This window comes from Heloderma suspectum, chromosome 7 (assembly GCF_057233095.1).
Source record: "Heloderma suspectum isolate Gila_16-S chromosome 7, 16-S_ref, whole genome shotgun sequence".
Classification (NCBI taxonomy): domain Eukaryota; kingdom Metazoa; phylum Chordata; class Lepidosauria; order Squamata; family Helodermatidae; genus Heloderma; species Heloderma suspectum.
This window is the reverse complement of record NC_139464.1, coordinates 122,632,226-122,654,664: the sequence shown is the minus strand read 5'-3', so window position 1 is coordinate 122,654,664 and position 22,439 is coordinate 122,632,226. Positions and strand designations below refer to the sequence as shown.

At 45.5% G+C, this 22,439-nt stretch overlaps 1 protein-coding gene across 7 annotated transcripts in view; it reads right to left on the bottom strand.

Moving 5' to 3' along the window:
• Positions 1–22,439, bottom strand: part of ETV6 (ETS variant transcription factor 6) — a 203,623-nt gene that overhangs the window by 130,858 nt on the left and 50,326 nt on the right. Inside the window, exon 5 of one of the 7 annotated variants that reach the window (XM_084811326.1) lies at positions 4,619–21,385. The exons of the other annotated variants lie outside the window; for them this stretch is intronic. Coding sequence (XP_084667452.1) covers positions 4,619–4,647 — 29 coding nt within the window. The 5' untranslated portion in view covers positions 4,648–21,385. The remainder of the gene's footprint in view (positions 1–4,618; positions 21,386–22,439) is intronic. 7 annotated transcript variants of the gene reach the window in all.

Genomic DNA, 22,439 nt, shown 5'->3' with positions numbered 1-22,439 from the left:
GGGAGAAGAGAGCCAACTTTTGTAAAGCTTCTTTCTGGACACCCACAGACAGTGCTACTCACTACCAGTAATCAGATGTGACTATTTGTAAGCTTGCTATAAGGTCCCATAGAGGAAGCCATATATAACAAACCAGTGAAGGGCTGGCACTAGAGATGCGCATCAGATTCGGCTAAAGCGAGCTTCCCTCTGAAGCAACCAGAACCAAAGCTGGGCCAAAACAAGGCTTTGTTACCAATTCATGATTGGAGAGCCAGGCATTATGTCTCCTCTCTAAATAGCATCTTTTGGTTTCGTTTCTCTAGAAAGCTGATTATGAGTGGGGAGAGGGGGAGGGAGTGCACTTGAGTGACTGAAAGGGCACCTCTTACCAGGGACTCTAGGGCACCTCTTACCAGGGACTCTCCAAACATTGTGCTTTGGGGAAGAGCCATTCTTCCAACACCACCAGTCTTCACTATGAAAAAAAGTCCTTTAACTGGTTTTCAAATCTCGTAACTCCTTAGCTCCTGTTCCTATTTTTCTGTAACTTTGCAGGTTACTTGCTTTGGGATACCTGTAGGATGTGTGCTATTTTCATACAAATTGCTCCCAAAATATCAGGGTGGGAGGGAAGAGGAAGCAAATAACTTCAATCTGAGAACTCTCCCTCCACATAAACTGCTGTGCCTATCCCAGATCTTTGCAGGTTTCTTACATGGGGACATCTCTAGGCTGTCATTTTCAAAAAAAATATTATACAACAAACATTTATTTATTTATTTCTATACCGCCCAATAGATGAAGCTCTCTGGGCGGTTCACAAAAATTAAAACCAAAAAGCGCACAGTAAAACAATATAAAATATACAAACATTAAAATATACAAACATTAAAACCACAATATAACAATACAACCAGAATAAAAACAGAATAAAACCTAGCAGCAATGCAGAGATTTAAAATACAGATTTAAAACAGCAAAGCTAAAAGTCTAGAAAGCTAAAATGCCTGGGAAAATAAAAAGGTATTCACCTGGCGCCGGAAGGAATACAATGTAGGTGCCAGGCAAACCTCACTAGGGAGCTCATTCCACAGCAGAAAAGGCCCTATGGGAGGAGGCGATCCTTCAGATAACCCGGCCCCAAGCCGTTTAGGGCTCTGATCGTTAATACCAGCACTTTGAATCGGGCCTGGAAATGGACTGGCAGCCAGTGCAGCTGGAAAAGTACTGTCATAATATGAGCTCGTTGGCCAGTCCCTGTTAACAATCTTGCTGCCCTATTTTGGACCAGCTGAAGTTTCCGGACCGTTTTCAAAGGCAGCCCCACGTATAACGCATTGCAGTAATCTAGACGAGAAGTTATCAGAGCATGGATCACTGTAGCTAGGCTGTCTCTGTCCAGATAAGGGCGTAGTTGGTATACCAGCCTAAGCTGATAGAAAGTGCTCCATGCCACTGAGTTCACCTGTGCCTCAAGTGACAGTTCTGGGTCCAAGAGCACCCCAAACTACGAACGTGATCCTTTAGGGGGAGTGCAACCCCCTCCAGAACAAGTTGAATATCACCTAGCCGGGCAGACAAACCACCCACTAACAGCACCTCCGTCTTGTCTGGATTGAGTTTCAATTTATTGGCCCCCATCCAGTCCATTACCCTGCCCAGGCCCTGATTCAGACCAGCCACTGCCTCACCTGGGTTTGATGAGAAAGAGAGGTAGAGCTGGGTGTCATCCACATATTGATGGCACCTCAGCCCACACCTCCAGATAACCTCCCCCAGCGGTTTCATGTAGATGTTAAACAGCATAGGGGATAAAATAAAGCCCTGTGGAACCCCATGGCACAATTGCCATGGCTCAGAGCAATAATCCCCAGCACCACCTTCTGGAGTCGGCCATCCAAGTAGGAGTGGAACCACTGCAGTGCAGTGCCTCCAACTCCCAACCCAGACAACCTATCCAGAAGGATACCATGGTCAATGGTATCAAAAACCGCTAAGAGGTCCAGGAAAATCAACAGGGTCACACTCCCCCTGTCCCTCTACTGGCAGAGGTCATCCCACAGGGCAACTAAGGCAGTTTCTGTTCCAAAACCAGGCCTGAAGCCTGACTGAAATGGATCTAGATAATCCATTTCATTCAAGAGTGCCTGGAGCTGTCCTGCAACCACCCACTCAAGCACCTTGCCCAGGAAGGGGATGTTGGCCACTGGCCTATAATTGTTAACGTCCTCCGGGTCAGGTTAGGCTTTTTCAGGAGTGGTCTGATTACTGCCTCTTCTAAAGAGGCTGGCACCACTCCCTCTCTCAAGGAGGAATTTACAACCTCCTGGACCCAGCCAGACATCCCCTCTTTGTTTGATGTAATAAGCCATGAAGGGCAAGGGTCGAGCACACAAATGGTCAATCAGACTTGCCCAAGCACCTTGTCCACATCCTCAGGCTTCAATAACTGAAACTCATCCAATAAAACTGGACCAGACGATGCTCTGAATGCCTCTACCAATGGAACTGCGTTAATCATGATGTCCAATTCATGACGAATCTGAGTGACTTTATCTTCAAAGTGCCGTGCAAACTCGTCATAGCGTGCAACCGAGGGTTCCACAGTCTCTCTCCCTGGCCCAGAATGTAACAGGCTGCGAACCACTCGGAAAAGCTCCGCTGGACAACACTGAGAAGATGCAATGCTGGTGGAAAAGGACTGTCTCTTTGCAACCCTCACCGCCACAGAGTAAGCTCCATAATGAGCTCTAACCTGTGCTCGGTCAGACTCAGCACGAGTTTTTCTCCACCTGCGTTCTAGCCGTCTCCCCTCTTGCTTCATTGCCCTCAGCTTGGGTGTATACCAAGGAGCTGGCCGAGCTCTGCTCAGAGGGAGAGGGCGCTTGGGCGCGATCGTGTCAACCGCCCGAGTCATCTCTGCATTCCACAGAGCGACCTGGGCTTCGACAGGAGCACCAGCCATACCAGCAGGAAAATCCCCCGAATCCATCGGAATCCATTAGCCTCCGTGGGCAGACCATTTTAATAGATCCCCCACCCTTGCAGAGGGGAAAGGCTGCCAAGAGTCTAAACCTCAGCAGGAAGTGATCTGACCATGACAAAGGGACAGATGTTAATTCCTCCACTTTCAGATCACCATCCTCCTGCCCAGTCGAGAAAACCAGATCAAGCGTGTGTCCTTTTACATGTGTTGGGCCGATGACATGTTGGGACAGCCCCATGGTTGTCATGGTGGCCATGAAGTCTTGAGCCGCCCCGGATACAGCGGCCTCGGCATGGAAGTTGAGATCCCCCAGGACCATCATCCTAGGGGTCCTCAACACCAAGTCTGAGACCACCTCCGTCAGCTCAGGCGGGGAGTCTGATGGGCAGCAGGGTGGGCAGTACACCAGAAGAATCCCTAATCTGTCCTGGGTACCCAACACAAGGTACACACACTCAAGATCTGCACTTGAATGAGCAGGACGCCTAGAGAGAGGGATCAAATTCCTATAGACCATGGCAACCCCCCCTCCCCGACCCTTGAGTCAGTGTTGGTGCTGCACTGAGTACCCACGAGGGCACAGCTGGGAGAGAGTAACCCTCCCAGTTCCCCCACGCAGGCCTCAGTAATACATACCAGGTCAGCCCCCTCATCCACAATCAAATCATGGATGAGGGAGATTTTATTTTGGAACGACCTGGCATTCAGCGGCAGCACCACCAGACCCAAGGGCAGACTGGTAAGGCTGCCAGGAACCATCAGGTTGGGGGAAGAACCAGAAGAGGGGACAGCTGTAAGGTGTCTAGCCCCTCTTCTCCTCAGCCGGCCCGTTAATCCCCCAAGCCATACCTCCTCCTACCCGTGACCACAGTTATGGTGGCAATTCCCTGACTCCCTGAGTTCCTCAATGGACTTCCCAGGCACATATTAAGATGTTACAACATAAAATATAAAACAATATAAAAGAGGGAGCAACTGTCAGGGTTCCCTTTTGTCCCTGCTGAACTTCAAAACCCAAATCAAAACACAGACAAGAGGCTTCTATCCACTGCTCTTTAATCCTTTACTTCAATGGGTCATACAGATGCAAATTGTCAGTAACTCACAGTCTACAAAGGAAAAGCCTTCAGGGAGTTCAAAGGGAAGCTATGAAGGTTGAAAGTTGCCCCCTGTTTGAGAAAAGGCGGGCAGGCTCCTAACTTAAGGGGGGGTGTCTCCCTCTATCTTGTGAGGTCTCTACGAAAAGCTGTTCTCGCCAGGCCAATCGGGCAGATTGCCTAAGCTCCGCCCTGCCATCTGTCTCTTGGCTCTGCGTCTGCGCCTGACGTCTAAGAATTCAGGCTCTCCAAGCCCCACCTCTCCCCGTTCGCTGTCTCTTACAGGGGTGTGTGAAGAGAGGCCCTCTCCATCCAGCTGGACTATTGAAACCTGAGGAGTCTGTCTCTCCCTGTCTGGAAGACTCTGGTAAAGTTCCTCCCCCACATTTTGCGGTTCCTCTTCGGAATCTGAGCTACTCTGCCACTGCCTATGCTCAGAGGCACCCCTGACAGCAATAGCTAAGAAGGGGCAGATAAGATCTGCATTTGCCCCTTTCTTCCTGGTCTTTAAAACTGCTGCCCTCTGCTGCTGCTAGTAACTGGTTGCTGGTACCTCTGGAGAGGCAGTGGGTGGGTCTTCATGTGCTCCTCCGTGTGTCTCCAAGTGTGACGCGAAGTGCACACTTAGCGTTGCACTTTGCACGATGCCGAGGTGCACACAGATGCGCTGCCTCTGGCAGCCTCCACTCTGAAATAACTGTATGGAGAAGAGTAGCTATTCAGCTGATGGTAGTAGCAAGGAGGATAAGCGGATCCTCAAAAGGTCAAGGATACTCTTGCAAAATAAACCCCCTACAGCTATCACTCTGAAATTTGACAGGCTTGATTCCCCCCAAAAGGAGCAACTAGCCAGAAATTTTCATCCAATTTTGCCCAGAAATAATTTCTTTTTAATCGGCAATTCCCTTTTTAAAAGAATCAAAATAAAGGCATGTAGCACAAAAAAACCCTGAACCTATTTTCTCACATTTGGCAGGAGAAACCCCCTGCTAAAGGGCTACTATGCCTGCAAAATCATTCAGTTCTGACAAATAGAATTATAGCTGGATTTTTAAAAAATCCTACGGCAGTCAATGCGGGGCACAAAGCCTTGGGTTTCCCAATCTCACCTCAGTTCTGTACCTGAGTCAAAGTGGATGGCCTCCAAATTGGTCTGAGCAGAATCAGGCCATTTTCTGAAGTGGGGTCTGAGTCAAATTTGAGGGTGGTGCATACTGGCTAGCACACAGTTTTTAGTTTGAATTATGTGGGGGTGGTGTGGGACGGGATGGAGGAACTTTCCTTCCTCAGCTGCCAGTATAGAAAATTTAAGACTAATCTTGATCTAATCTTGCTGGAGGATTTCTCCATATTCTAAACATGGATGATAATTACAAAACAAAATTACACCCTCTTGTTGTGGGGAGCTTAAATAAAACACAACCACAACATCTGCATAGACACACAACAAAACTCAGAACACTGTCATATGTTTCACTGCTGTTTTGCTGTTTCTCCCCACAGTCGGACTAGCCAAAACTTTATGATGCTGGAATTCATTACTGAAAAAGACAACAGAGATGTGCTCATTTCATATATTTTTAAGAGGAAAGCTTACATACGCATTGGCAAAGTGGAAAACACAAGCCAATGAGACGGTAAGAGAAAGAAACATGTTATCCCCATCATACAGATGGGGAAGCTGAGACCAAGAGGCTTGCTCAAGCTCACCTAGAGAGTTCATGAAGAAACAAAATTTGAACTGGGAACTTCTTAATTCAGAACTCAGGAGGCACATTTGAGCATCACACTAAACCGCAGGAGACCACGATGAGCACGAGTCATAGCAAAACTTGGGGGTTTGCTCTAGACAGTACGCTGTTCTAGCTCTGGAGTGGAAAAATGGAGGCTCAGCTTATATGCTGCTAGAGAAGAACTTGAAGTACTGAACCTCTCAGCAAAGGAATTACCGAATGGCAAAAAATCAATTCCTGTATACAAGTAGCTACAGCACAGAAAATTTCCTGGATGCCCTTGCCAAAGTGATGGGGGTTCTTATAATGATGGTTATTAAGACAACCACTAAATATAGTCTTGCTCATACTTTATGAAATTGCACTACACTTTCAAACTTATTAGATTTCTTCATATGTTGTTCCTCCCTCCCCACCTAGAAACCTGCTTTTATAGCCACCTAGGTCCAACAGGCAGACTCCTTTACTCCCCTGTCCAGCTCCGAGCTCTCTTGTGTGCAGCTTCTCCCCATTTCACTTGTCTCCTATACCCACACCACTACTCGTTACAGTTTCCCTCTTTTTAGTCCCCATCAGCTCTACCTATGGTAACTGGGTGCATTTCAGTGAACAAGTCACAATTTCTTCCATTCCGTATTCCCAGTGCAGCTGTGGCCTGTGAACACTCAGTAACCTCTGAGCATTCATAAATCCCATAAAAAAGAGGGACATGTACATGAACTCTGCATAGCTAAGCAACAAGGGGCCCTCGCTCCTGCTACTGCTTTCTGATTGGAAGCAAAGAGGTAGGCTACATCTAATGAGTGTGTTCAATCTCAAATGGCATCGAGTGGGGCAACTGAGATGTTCCATTGAGCACAGGACTTTCCAAGGTATCTCAAACCAAGGTATCTCAAACTACAGCCCTAGTACTAAGCAGGTGGACTATTTTCTCTTTTGCTGGTGGAGTTCAGCTTTCAGACTCTCTTGCAGGCTTGCCTATGTGTATCTGTTTGGCTATCACTAGGAAAGACTGATGCGATGCAATCCTAACCATATTCACTCAGAAGTAAGCCCCACTGAGTTCAACATTCACTGGATCATGGAGAAAGCAAGAGAATTCCAGAAAAACGTCTATTTCTGCTTCACTGACTACACTAAAGCCTTTGATTGTGTGGATCACAACAAACTGTGGCAAATTCTGAAATAGATGGGAGTACCAGACCACCTCACCTGTCTCCTGAGAAACCTGTATGAGGGTCAAGAAGCAACAGTAAGAACCGGACATGGAACAACCGATTGGTTCAAAATTGGGAAAGGAGTACGACACGGCTGCATATTGTCGCCCTGCTTATTTAACTTATATGCAGAGTACATCATGAGAAATGCCGGGTTGGATGAATCACAGGTCGGAATTAAGATTGCCGGGAGAATATCAACAACCTCAGATACGCAGACGATACCATCCTAATGGCAGAAAGCGAAGAGGATCTAAACAGCTTCTTGTTGAGGGTGAAAGTAGAGAGTGCAAAAGGTGGTTTGAAACTCAACATTTAAAAAACTAAGATCATGGCATCTGGCCCCATCACTTCCTGGCATATAGAAGGGAAAGAAATGGAAGCAGTGATAGATTTTATTTTCTTGGGCTCCAAGGTCACCGCAGACGGTGACTGTAGCCATGAAATTCAAAGACGCTTGCTCCTTGGGAGGAAAGCTATGGCAAACCTAGACAGCATAGTAAGAAGCAGAGACATCACCTTGCCGACAAAGGTCCGTCTAATCAAAGCTATGGTTTTCCCAGTAGTAATGTATGGCTGTGAGAGCTGGACTATAAGGAAGGCTGAGCGCCGAAGAATTGATGCTTTCGAACTGTGGTGCTGGAGAAGTCTCTTACGAGTCCCCTGGACTGCAAGGAGGTCAAATCAGTCAGTCCTAAAGGAAATCCACCCTGACTGCTCATTGGAAGGACAGATACTGAAGCTGAAGCTTAAATATTTTGGCCACCTAATGCGAAGAGAAAACTCCCTGGAAAAGACCCTGATGCTGGGATTGAAGGCAAAAGGAGAAGGGGACGGCAGAGGATGAGGTGGCTAGATAGCATCACTGATGCAGTGAATATGAACTTGAGCACACTCCGGGAAAGAACGGAGGACAGGAAGGCCTGGCGTGCCGTTGCCCATGGGGTCACGAAGAGTCAGACCCGACTTAACAACTGAACAACAAATGTATGCATAGAATTGCGGTCAGATACGTGTGCATAGGACTGGACAGAGATAGCCTGGCTTCAGTGATCCTCACCCTGGTAACCATCTGGATTACTACAACATGTTGTACATGGGGGTGCCTTTGAAAATGGTCTGGGAATTTCTGTTTGTACAAAATATGGCTGCTAGAGTACCAACTGGAACTGGGCATTCTGAACATATTATGCCAGTACTTCAACTTCTTCACTATCTGGCAGTCCATTTCCAGCCCAACACAAAGTGCTGCTTCTGACCATTAAAATCCTTCATGTTTTGGGGCCTCAGTATCTGAAGGATCACCTCTTCCACATGATCCTGGAATAACCTCCCCAGAGAGGCCTGCCTGGCACCTATTTTAATGTCTTTTCAGTGCCAGGCAAAGAGCTTTTTATTTCTCACATCTTTTAAATTAGGTTGTGGTTTTAACGTCGTTTAGCTCTGTAGATGTTCCTCCTTTTACTCTCTGTTTTAATTAAGAAGAGCCCTGCTGGATCAGACCGAGGGTCCATCTGGTCCAGCATTCTGTTCACACAGTGGCCAACCAGCTGTCAACCAGAAACCCACAAGCAGGGCATGAACGCAACAGCACCCTCCCACCCATGTTCCCCAGCAGCTGGTGTACATAGGCTCACTGCCCCTGGTACTGGACGTAGCACATAGCTATCAAGACTAGTTGCCACTGATAGCCTTTTCCTGCAGGAATTCATCTAGCTTTGTGGTTTCATTTCTTTGCTCTGTTTTAATTGACTGTTTCATTTTATTGTTGTGTGTTTATTTCTTTTACTGTATTGTGCGTTTTTGTTTTGTTTTAAGCTGCCCAGAGAACTTTTGGTATATGGCAGTAGTATATAAATGTAAGTAAATAAAATAATGCAGTAAAGTAAATAAAATAAATGGCTCTTTATTCTGTGGTTGGGGAAAGTTGCATATAGCTAGCCACCGGCAGGACAGACTGAGGTAAGAGACTATCTTTGGGAGAGGGGAAAGAGGGAATACATTTTCTTCTGTTTCTTAACTAGAAATTATGTGTAAGACTAAAATTAAATAATTTTACTGTTAATATTGTTGTTTTATTCATGTCTAGGGGACAAAGGATTACTCCCTCTGGGTGCAATCCTATGCATGTTTAGACAGAAATAAGTCCTACAATCCCAACGTTCCCCAGCCATCTTGGTTGGCTAGAGAATGCTGGGAGCTGTAGGATTTATTTCTGTCTAAACATGCATAGGGTTGCTTCCTAAAACGTTATATCCTTGAGAATTTGGAAAAACTCCATTACACGTTGCTATTTTTTTCTTCAAGCCAGAAATATAGGGCACAACTAAGAAAATGAAACTTAACTGTTGTAGGCCATGAAGCCCCAAACATCCAGACAGTTCCACTAGCCATCTGCCATTTCTCCTAAGAAAAGACACAAGTCTCTACATGCAAAAACACATGTACTTTTGAGAATTAAGATGTTACAGAGGGCTCAGTCTGAAGGTACCTAATATAGCAAACTTGCTGAAACTACGCAGATTTGGGATTGGTCAATGTCTGGATGGGCTACCCCTTAATGAAGACAGGCAGGATAGAAATGTAAATGAATAAAACCCACTGCTATCACTTTCTGGATGGTTGAGGGGAACGGAGATTACAATCCCATGTAAATTTACCTGGCAGTAAATCCCATTGAAATTAATAGGACTTACTCATGTTTGTTATCCTGTTTACCTCAGACAAATGGCATCCATGATGACAGCATACTTCCTTGACTGCAAAATGGAGACATTACAAGCTGAGAACTGTTTACTAGAATACATTTACAGCACAACAAAGCATGGTACATCGAGATGTTTAATCTGGTGTAAATTACTTCACTTATTCCTGTCACAGTGACCCCCACAGAACCGGATTCAATAGTAGGAACATATCAGTTCACTGAACATTGGAAAAATGTTTCATTTGAAGAAAGGGCAAATTTTTCCACTAAAATGTCTACACTGCGGCACTGACTTGCTATAGCTGGTTTCCTGAATTCTGATGGCTATTAAAATGTCTAGCCACTAGTCATGTCAGTTATTGTCCTGTGTGTAGGGAAGTGGTCCCCAAAATGTGTCTTTTTGTAACTTGGGAAAAATCCAAGAGGCAAGTCACACACATCTCACTGACTAGTCACTAGGTTGTTTGCCAAATGCACATGAGTTTGTGTGAACAGTGCAGTCAAAAGAGCAAATCCACTCATGTGAGGCCAGTTAATGTCTAAAGTAAGACACAAAGAAGAAGTCACTTTAGATTAGTAGTTTTCAATTTTAGGGCTTCCTCAATGAGAAGTACAGTAATGACGGACATGTTTTCCTGAAAGCCAGCTTGCCTTAACCGCTACCGATCCTTCTCTGCAATATGTAGCCACCGGCATCTGTGCGCGTGTTCTAGGGTATATTCTCCTAGAAATATTGTCAACTGACCAGAACAGGGGAAAACCAAACCTGGCTGAACTAACTGCCACAAAATCAAGGGAGAAGACTGATTTCTTTTCCCCGTCAGCTTCTGCATTTGTTCTTAAAGCTGTACAGCTGAGCTGAATGGGCAGATTTTGTGTCAGACTCCAACCTCCATTCCACCCAAACCATCCATCTTGGGATCCATCTTGTCTCCATTGCTGGGCCCACTCTAGGCTCTGTCCTTGGGCCATGCCCAGGTATAAAGTGTTTGATTTCAAGAGTCATTTATTTATTGAAGATCCTGCCTTTCTACCAAAAATGGTGCTCAAGGCAGCTAACAATAATAAAATACAGATAAAACAGACTCTTGATTAAAACATTAAAATAAATACATTAAAAACACAATAGGAAGCAAAAGAAAGAAATAAACAGCACCCAACCAGTTAAAAACCCCTCTGGCAACAAACCAGAAAGTCAAGCAGAAAATCAGAGGCCAAGAAGAACTAGCCAGTGCCCCCACGTGAACTATGCACACTCACACCAATGAGCTGGCATGCAAAGGCTTTCTTTAAAAGGTAGAAAGTTTGAGAACCATTGCTTTAGATTTCTGATCAACTTTCAGTTGTTATATTTCAGACTGCCAAATCTATGCCTGGACATAATGCGCACTCTCTTTCTCTCTCAGTATATATAAATGCATATAATAGTTGGCACTGTAACTGGTTTAGGAGGAAGAGGAGTGCGTATTCTGCAGAAGGAATATCCTGGGGCAAGATCTGGATCAAACCCGTGTGGACTGTGCAAATGAAGGCCTCTAGAAGAAGGAAGTACAGAAATACTGGAATTTGAGCTTTTGCCCCCTTGCTGTTTTCTTTTACAGACCTTTGGTCATTTTTTGATGCTATTCATACAGCATTTCACCTCACATACATTGCGGGCCCAATTAAAACATGTGTCGCAAATGAAGAATTTAAAAAACAAAACACTGCTCTTTGGAATGGACCCCTATGCAAAGCAACATTCGGAAATAGATTAACATCTCATTTCCTGAACACAGGGAGCCAAGATTGTTTTATTGACCTTAGTGATTTCATGGAGTTCATTTCCTCCCCCACCTCACTTGGAACAGAATTTGAATCTCAAAACACTAAGGCAGCATAGACTGTAATATCTCATGCCTTACTTGACCGAAGTTCTCCAGTCAAAAGCGAACTATGGAGGGTCTGCAGTTCACTGCAAGGGAAGGAAAAAACACTACACCCCAAATGCTCATTTTTAATTAAATTAAAATGCTACCAATAGCTATATCAATTAAGGCTGCAATGTTTAGTTGATTATTAACCTTTTGGTTGAATAAAAAGTTTCTGTAGATTAATCTGGTGGCAGATTTAATTATTTTAAAGGTTCTACCCATAACGGTGGCCTAAAAATAATTTTGGTTTAATAAGCCAGGATTTCTGGCTTAAAATGGCATGTGAAAGCAGCCATGTTAGCATTTATGCATTAGGGAGTCATGAAAAGCGCTGGCAGCAGACGTTGATATGTATGTATTTATTTGCTTGTTACATTTATACCCTGCCTTTCCTCCAAGGAACCCAAGGAGGCATACATGACCTTCCTCTCCATTTTATCCTTACAACCACTCTGTGGGGTAGGTTAGGCTGAGAGTCTGTGACGGGCCCAAAGTCACCCAGTGAGCTTCATGGCAGAGTGGGGACTAGAACCCAGATCTCCCAAGTCTGAGTCCATAACACTCTAACTAGTACACCACACTGGCTCTCAAGTTAATAGTGTTGCTAAAATGCTGCAATATGGCAGCCTTATTTTTTTTTCTGTGCCACAAATTTAGGAACGGACTAAAGCTTACAGCAGCGGTCCCTAACCTTTTTTGCACCACGGACTGGGGGGGGGGGGGAGGTTTCATGGGCGGACTTCCGGCTGCTGGGACGCAAATGGCATCCGCATAGCGGACGCCATCTGCGTCCCTGTTCTTTGCAGTAATAGGCTACGTAAAGATTTACATAGCCTATTACTTGAAGAACAGGGACGCAAATGGCATCTGTCATTTGTGTCCCAGTGGCCAGAAGTCCGCCAGCGGCCAGGGCCGGCCGGCAGCTCCGTGGACTCGCCACGGAGCGGAGCCAGCCGGGGCCGGCGAGGATTCCGGGGGGGGGGAACGACAGATCACCTCCCCCCCCCCGCAGACCCCCGCAGACCCAAGGTAAGGTGGTTTCGCACACCGCTTCACAGCCTGGTTCCTAACAGGCCATGGACCAGGACCGGTCCACAGCCCGGGGGTTGGGGACCCCTGGCTTAGAGCACATACTTTGCATGCAGATCGTCCCAGGTTCAAGGCCAAGTAAGTCCAATTGAAAGTGGGGCTTACTTCTGAGTAAGGTTCAATCAGAACCACTTTCAATGGGACGTACTCCCAGGAAAGAGTGTACAGGATTGTGGCCTTAGTCTGCAACCGACCCATTATGTTTGCGCCCAAACATAGTAAGTTTACATTCCATACCTCCTTCATGCAAAGCTGAAAGGCCAGACATGCTTTGGAAGCCAATCCCAACAGAGAGAGACCAAACGTCAGCCCCATATTCAAGGTAAAGTTCCATTTGCCTTCTCTATTATTTTATAGACCTAATATATTATACCAGACATGTTGACACAATTCATTTTGTCTAGTATAAGGAGCTGCAAATATAATCTGTACTTTTAATTGCAGCCAGCTTTGGAACACTGTTACTAACTTCCCTCCTTGACCGGAACTACATGACAACAGAATGAGAAACGTGTCGGGGTATTATCCAGATTTTCATGGTCCGTCAGGGATGCACAAACCAAGAACAGGGGAGTATACAGCACCAAAAAACCGCTTTTCCAGTCACACGGGGCTTGAAACTTCGGGAGTTGGGTGGGTGGAGTCTGGGAGGAGAGCTGACCATCATCAATCCAGGAAGTGCTGCTCGGCGAATAGAGAGGCTTGTTCCCACCCCAGCTCCCCCGGCTCTTATGAATCAGAGAAAAAGTAATACCAATTCTGTAACTAGCCTGCCTTGCCTTTTCATCAAGCTGCTAGCTCCCCATCAGAATGGCGATTTACTTCAGTGGGACTAAGTAGTCTGCCTTGCTCATGAGTAAAAGTGCCACAGCGCTATTCCTCCCTGTCAGAATGGCGATTTACTTCAATGGGATGTGCTGCCTCCTGTAGGAGGAGGGGGGAATGACGGCTTCCTCCTCCCCCGCCCAGTTTATGAATGTGAAACAGCAGAGAGTGGAGCTGCTACTTCACTCCTCGACCCCACCACCCCGCTGCCTCTCGCTTGCTCCCTCCCTGGCTCGCAGATTACTCCAGAAAGGCAGGCTTGCTTGCTTGCTGCAGTTGGGCGATGAGGCTACAGGGGGACATGGGAAAGGAAACCTCCAAAAGCCTCTACTGCGAATAGGGAAAAAGGGGGGATGGGGGGGTGGCCCCACCCCTTGCCATGTCACTGCCGGGCCACAGAGGCTCATCCAGGATTTAATGCAGGGGGGACGGGGCACCCAGCAGCAGGATCGCTTGGGAGCCACTTTAACTTAAAAAACCGGAGTAAACAGAGTTTCCAAAAATGTAGCTTTTCAGGACAGAAGCTGCTGGATGGCTAGATTGGAGACGACGACCTGTGATGTGAATGACCTCAAAGTGCTCCCACTCAGTAAATCGACCATGAAGATGGCCTCTCTGGACATAACAGTTGGGGTATGCATCGTGTTAAGCAAAGCAACTCTTAGCTTAGCCTTGGTACAGCTTGGTCCTTGATAGCAAGATTCTCAAGGCTGACAGTTGAGCTGCATTAACAGTAGCTTAAACAAGTCACATCTGCCTGTTTTGGTAGATGGGTAAAGTGAAGAAAGTGAAGAAAGACTTTGAGAGTGTATATATGCAACAGGGAAAGCTGCAAACAGTAGTTTCAGCTTAGATTTTTGCTAGAATAAGAGATGTGCTCAGACAAAGCTTTTGGAGATTTTGCTTGGAAATAGCAATGCCTACTCTGTGCTTACTTCTGCACCTCCAGCAATTTCTGTTCAATTTGTGAACAACAGATTACTATAATACACTTGTCTAGCGTACAGCTCTCTAAAAAGGGCTAACCTTGCAGTCAATGTTCCCTGAGAAATTCTCACCTCTCAAGGAATGGAGGGGGAAGAAGCAATGTGGGAGGAAGACCTTATGCCCCCCCAACCCCCTTTTAGTGCCAAGCAAACTATCAGAACTATAGTTTTGACTAGCTTCAAAGGCTCTGGCTATTTTGTGTCTGTTCATGGAACTGTTAGGGGGAAATCATTAGGGATAGGTTAATTTCTTTGCTTCCCCCTTAAAAAAGTAAAACTGTAGCTGAGTACCACCCCAAGTCTAAGGGGTAGGGCAGATTCTCCTATTACGATGCTCCACAAGTCTCTATATGCCGTTCAGTATTCTCCTTTAATATGATTTGAAAGCACAGAAGAGAGAGGTACTATCAGAAAACTGAATGGGATGGGAAGGTAACAGACTGTGTTTCAGGAACCTGAAATCTTTCTCCTGGAAGAGGACCTCCCAAATGCCTCTCACCCAGGAACTACGAGGGGAGTATCACTGTTCTCCTCTTTTAGGGAACCATCAGTGCCTTTGTCACACCAGAAGCTTCTACATTAATCCCAACCCTCATCTCAAAGCTACTTGTATACCTAGCTATCAAGACACTACAACTTTCCTCAAAGACTATCATGTTCAGAAAGAGAGTCTCCTCCTGTGTACAGACCTGCCTGGACCGTAAGATCATCTTCACTGCACTTGCCCACACCACTCAGCTACAGCCCATCTCAATGGCCATGTTCCCACACACATTCCTACCATTTGGAGAGCAACCAACTACTATAAATATAAATAAATACAATGAAGTAGACTCAAGTAATCTCAAATTATAGTCTTCAGCATTATGTAAAACTGCAACATCTGATTTTTAATCAGCTGAAATTGCAAAGTTTATTCGTTGGGGTGCGGAGAGTCCTGGAGGCTGTGAAGCCTAGGCTGAGAGACATCAGGCTAAATTTACAACATAATCTATGGCGAGTTGCCCATGTCACATGCTAGAATGATGATAGTCACCTCCCATAACTATTTCTGCATATGCCACAACGAGAACGCAGCACAGAGTAGTTTCACTTGGCAGCCATTTGGAATTTGTACTCCTGTTTTTTTAATGCAACTTCCCCCTAAAGGGCCAGCCCACAGTACACATGCTTTAAAGGCAGGAGGACCCAGGTTCAAACCCTGGGAAGTCCAGTTAATGGATCTCAGGTAGCAGGGCTGGGAAGGACTTTTGCCTGAGACTCTGGAGAGACACTGCCAGTTAAAGGACACAAGCTGTTTAACTCGGCATAACGCAGCTTCATTTTTTCCTAAAGGATACTTCATGGTATGAAGAATTAAATACAGCAACTGTTCTGGGAACCACTGGGATCCTCAGTGAGAAGATCAGAGTGGCAGGCAGGCAAGCTTCTCGGAACGACAATTTGCCTGTCCGCTGCTGTCCGCTGCAATCTATTCACATGGCGTGAGGTGAGGTACGATCAGTCCCCTAAGAGAACAGTGAATGTGCCCTCAAACCTTCCCCAGAATACTCTGTTATGTGCAGGGGACTCAGCAGACAACCCAAGGTGGGTTTAAGAATCACTGTCCCAAAGGTATCCCAAGTACAAAAATCCATGCAACTAACCTGCCATTCTGTCACCCTCCTCTCCACCTTTTATTCCCTGTGAAGGGTACTGCATCCATGCAGAGGCCTGGACTCAGTCGCCACCGGACCCTGGCCAAACACTCTAGTTCTACCATTATTTCTCTAGCCAACTATGCCCATCATACAGCAAAATAGCCCCTGATAAAGAAGCTTTATTACTTGAAAGAATTATGTATAATATCAATAAATAAAAAAGTAAAATTTAGAAATGTAACTATTACTGCCATGATTGCTCTTTATAAGGGGGAGGGGGGTTTACAACATTTTCTCCAAGTTTCACTTTATAGTTTCTCAAGCAATGTAAGCCAACTCGCACTTCTTTTTTTACTCCAGGGGATGTGAAACAACCAAACTACTCTGCAATGCACTCTGTGTACACAGCCAGAATCCTGGCAAAGCCCCACCCCACAATCCTAAGGTCATCAAGACAATTACGTAAATGGTATGTAATATAGTCTGAATGCTGCAATGACCTCCAAACTGCCCCATTCCTCATGCCTCATCCCCACCTTCCCAAGAAATTAAATGCCCAATTTTGGAAATTATACCTTCACGCAAAGTCTAATGCCACTACATCTGTGGTCCCATTTTATCCTTTGAATCTGCCATCCTAGAGTGCTTCTTCACCAAGGGAACAAATGAAATTCAAGACAGCTGCATACTGTGTAATTGTCTTGGCTATGGTAACATTTAATTCTGCTTCACGTAATTTGCAGGAAGCTCGGTCGGCAACCCTGCCAGAAACAGGCCAATCCTGTGGAAAATAATGAAGTCTAGTAGTAACCGTAAGCCTTACGTTGACTGATAGTGCCTGGGGCCAAGCAAAACACCCTATTTTGCATGGGATCTTAGCTTCCCTGAACTCCTTTTTCATCATTTGGTAGGTCATCGGGTCCTGTTCCCTCCATTAACTTTTAGTCTGCCTGCATCGAGACTTGGCATAAAATGCCTCTTAGTGTCTTAATTCATTTTGGGGAGGCTGAAGCATTTTTTCCATTCCTCAGGGTTGTTCTTGATACAGTTTGAAAGCCTTTGGCTAATACCCTGTACTTAGGAATTACATTAGATCTCCGTTAGAGACAATTCAGAGATTATACAGCAATTGCATTGTGATGCACACACACACATAGGTGATGGGTGTCACCAACATTCAGAAACACATAGGAGCCTCGATGAGTAGATGTGAGGCCTAGTCCTTGCCAAAGTGGCATGCCAGCGGCAAGGCTGCATTGCTTCAGATTGCAGCTCAGAGTTCACATGACTGAATGCTCCTCCATACAAAATAAATAAATATGTTCCCTTGATGTAGAAAACTAGATGCCAGGCAATACGGTTCTACCCTAGACTTCACCCTGACACTCTAATTTGTTTTTGTTTTTTTTAAATATACAGGAGATTTTATTATTATTTTGGTACGGAGGGGCATTCAATCACATGATCCCACACACGCAGTTTGAAGTGACATAGTCCAGACATAGGCTCACCACCTCCGACAGAACAAGGCCCAAGTGTTCAGTGATATAAGTCACCCTTTTCCTCTTTGCTGTATACAGCTAAAACACCAGCATGTAGGTAGCAGACACAATTATAATGTAAAGAGTGAATTCTTTTGTACACTTTGGAAAGCAGAAAATAATTCCCATCCCAGTTGGCATGCAGGCAGGGAGGGAGTTATGAGGGTTCTATCAGAAGTACTCCATGAAATATGCAAGAGAGACTGTACTCTTCTGTTTATCAGGAACTTGGCCAGTAGAGCCATCAGGGCAGGACTTTAGGGCAGAGGTCCATGCCCCACCCCAAATGCAGCAGGGCTAGCTTGCCACACTTTGAAGTGAGTGAAGTAATACGCCTTACCATTAAAGAAGGGGCCCCCACAAAACCGTTACGTCCAGCGTCCACTACTTAACTGGGAACTCCAGGACCTGAAGCAGAAATCCCTTGGCCTGAAATTGGCCCCTAGCCTGGAGCAAAGCCTCTGAGTTCAGGCCTTGAAATCCTCCTTCAGACTCAGAAGGGAATATGTGCGGTATCACCCACCACGATTTGCAGGCAGTCTAAAGCCTCTGGATTGGCCAGGCCTGGTATAATCAGGAGTTCCAGCCTGACCATCTGCCTGTGCATAGTCAACAAAGCACTACACTCTGCCTGCTGCATTTCAGATCCCAGCTCAAGACCATCACTGGCCTCTGAAGGGGATCAGAGATACGGTACATCATGAAAACAGTCAAACGGTGACACCAGTACCAGACCAGTGTTTCAGCATCTTTTACTTTTTCTAACTGGTGACAGCTTTCAAAATGGAGCGAAATAATTTTCCACCCTAACAGGTGGGCCTTCAATGGAAGAACTGTAACGCTTGGCAGGACATAAGAGAACTCCTTAAAACACACACACAGTTCTCGGTCCATTGGGAATTATGCAAGATACTCCACTTAAAACATGAGAAAATTGAACATTTCTGCCTTTGACAGATGTTGGATGCTGGTTCTTTTGCCTCTTAAGATAATGTGAATAGCTAACAGGGACTGGCTTTTTAATTACACAAGTTTTCCTCTAAGGCAGTGGCTATCAAAATGTGTTCCTGAGAATCCTGGGGATTCTCTGGAAACTTACGCGTTCCTAAATGAAAAGATCATTTCATTGATGGTGAACATATTTCCCTTAATTTCCTCACCACTGCTGATCTTCTGCTGCAACATCAGCTGCAGTGGTGTGTTGGGTACCTTCTAGGAAAAAACTCTTCGTTTATCTTGGGCAACCGAGAGGCCCAAAAGGCCACTTGAATGCAGTCTATGGGCCAGAATCCTGTGGGAGAGGCGCTGAAGGTAGATAGGGTAATCCAGTAAGGTTTCTCAAGAGAAAGATGATGGTACACCCATGAACCTTTCAACAGGCAGATTCAACCTTCCTTCCCCTTTTGAGAATCAAAACAGCAGAGCAACAACAAGCTAGAGAGAGGAGGCACTGCGATGTATAAAAACAGCCTGATTAAAATATGAAAACTCAATCCATTACTTGCTTTTTAAAACACAAATTACTATATCCATTAAGCATCAGAATGTGATGTGCATACCATATACTGAATGCCTTTTACCCACCGCCCCATTTGAGAGAAGAGAGCTGCCAAGGTGTCCAAGTCAGACTTGGGCTTCCTCCTGGGCAACAGCACGGGTCTTGCTTGTGTGGTTCTCTAGTTTGCTACGGCCTGTTCCACCTTCCCTCCACAGTCTGCCAGCTTGCTTATTCATGGCTGCCAGGCTCCTGAGGCTCAGGGGACAGAGCCAAGGAGGCTGAGGGCCAAAGTATACCGTCTGATAATTGCATTGGTGGAGCTGAGGCGGTTTGCTTGTTTGACTCTAGTGTAACTGTACACAGTCCCAATTCTGATTGGGACAAGAGCCCTTGGGGAGAGAAGGATTAAATTTTGACCCCACCCCACCCAGTTTCCCCCCTGAAATTCCACCCCCACAACGGGGGGGGGGGGTGGATAAAAAAAAAGAAAAAGAAAGAAGTCTCAGTTGGAGTCAATTAAGACTTTTTTTTGCTTCGTTTAACCCCCACCCTCCCATGGGGAAAAACAGTTGGGGGGAAGGATTAAACCTTCGCTCTTCAAGCGTGTTGTTCCCAATCCAAAGCAGGACCATACATAGTTACACTGGAGTAGAACAAACATCCTCAGCTCCACCAATGCAATTATCAACATGTGTAGTTTAGCTCTCATAAGTCAGGAGGTGGAGCCTGTTGGGGTGGGTCAGAGGTTGGCAGAGGCAGATGATGGCCCCTGGCTGGTCAGAGGCAGAGACTGGCAGTTCAAGGTGAAGCCTGGTGGACACTGGGGCAGAGACAAGAGCAAAAGACCTCAAAACCAAGCGAAAAATTGCATATACCTTTGACTGTAGGTGCTCATCTTAAGGGTTTTACTCTTTCCTCTGGAAGCCTTGATAAGGCTAGAACTCAGACTCCAGCACAAACCCCTGGCTTGCCCAAAAGCATCCATGTTCCAGCTCCAGTCCCTTCCAAAATGGACTTCCTGATTCAGACCTCAGCTTGCAACCGACATGGCTTGCAAAATGACCGCCCTGTGGATCTTCCCCAGCATTCCATCACTTCCAGCCCCAGTTCTGCCCAGGACATGCATCTCAGCTCCTCACACGCTTGGTTGCCTAGAGCCTGGTGCTGACAAAAAATAGATCTAGCCTGTTCCTAGTTTTATCTTCTGTTAGGAGCAGACTCTAGGCAGTCAGGCATGCACGGAGCTGAAGTGCAAGTACTGAGCAGAATTAGGATCTAGGCTGACTCTCAGAACAACTTCTTTTTCATTGGCTGATGGGTTCACCAACTCCAAAACCAGGGGCACCAAGTGTTCTGGGATGCCTCACAATTACAATAGTTTATGTTCACATACTGTGGCCTGAGCGTGTGTGTGTATGTGTAAGTGGAGACACACACAGCGCCAGTTGCAAGCCGGCAAAGTCCTGTGAACGCTTGCAGCACTAATTTTGTTTGAGCAATACTTGTTAAACCTGTTGCATTGGTTTTGGGCAGTTCTCTCTCTCTGCCCCCCCCCCCTTTCAGATTCCTGTCAAGAGCCAAGACAACAGAAAACAAACATTAGAGTTTCTTAATGCAGGTATCAAAAGTCGATGGGAAATTATTGTCTAAAGCAATATTTATTTATTTAGAAAGAAATAAACGCCAACCATAACTTCAGTCCAACATGCTTTGCATGCAGAAGGTCTGAGGTTCAACCCCTGACATCTCCAGGTAGGACTGAAGAAAACCTCTGTTTGAAACCCTGGAGGTCCACTGCCAGTTGGTGCTGGCAATACTGAGCTAGATGGACCAACAGTCTGACTTGGTATAAAGCAGCATCCTATGTTCTCCTAAAACTTAAATTCCAGACGATGTCCTGGTCCAGATTTTGGCAGGTCTACAAAATAGAAGGATTTTCTTAATTGTCAGGCAGTTTCCAAGAATGCCACCCTCTCCTTCTATGGCAATGTTTTCCAAATCTTTTGGTTGCTTAGATACTTGCCAGGGGCTTCTCAAAACAGACGAATCAGTAATGGTGGATTTGTTTCATGGCAGCTTCTCCATCTCTATAAGTTTTTTCCTGCAATGTACAGCATCAGAGAAGCTTCAGTGAAGTCTTGGGTGTGTTGTAATAAGCATTCTCTCTTCACCTAGGGTGATTAATGAATCCCATTAGACAAGGCCAATGTGCTACTTAAATTGAACCTGTGTCTTGAAACATTCCCCAGAATCCTCAGCAATGCACAGCCCCACTCAGGGTTCCTGGAATGCAGAAAGTTTGAAAACTGCTGCAATATAGAATAAATGCATGACGTTATCAGAGATCACTGGCATATTGCACTGGGGATGGGGGGTGGGGGGAATACTAAATAAGCTCAAACATGTAAAATAGCCACACACTTAAATAGCTGTGACATGTTACTGTTTCTGTGGTACTTTGATGGAATTAAAAACACCACACAAACAATAACTCCGCAGTTTTTCATCTGCATATTCATCAATGAGTACTGGGGATATGCACTCATTTAAAATGACAGAATGGGTTCTAAGCAAGTTAAGTGAATGCAACAATGAACTAAGTCCCCCATCCCAACCCCTCTCCCCTTTTATTTGTTGCCTCAGCCACTTCCTCCCACTCAGGGTTTTTGCAGTCAGAGGACTCTTAGGGTCCTGTTCACACTGGAAAGGAGGAACAGGGGGCTGGCAGAGCCCTAAACTTATCTGCTCAAGTCTATTTAGCTGTGACCTGGCCGATACATGGTAATGAAGAACTGCAATGAGTAAGAAGATAAATTCTGATGGAGGTTCAGTTCCTGTTCCCAATGTGGAGCAAGAGCTGAAAGCGCCCTTGGCTTGTGTCTCTGCTCTTGCAGCAGTGACTCAGTGGGTGGAACCAATGTTGTGGGGTCCTTACTGAGTTCAAAGGATGGTGCTTCTTAAAAATTACTTCCTGACCAGGGGCATAAAATATTATGTAAAGGAAGCTCAGCTTTTTCAAGAAGTGAACTACACATCAAATGATGCTGGGACAAAAAGTAAATAGCCTTTTCACTGAGGTATTGTTACAAGACAGTCAGATAAAATCACAGGCCAGGTTTTACTTTACTTCTGTGCTTCAGAAGGTCAGTTTGAACTGACATTTATTTCTCTGGGCGGGGTCTTCTTTCCACAATTGTTTGGACTTTCCTATCAGAGTAGAAAAGG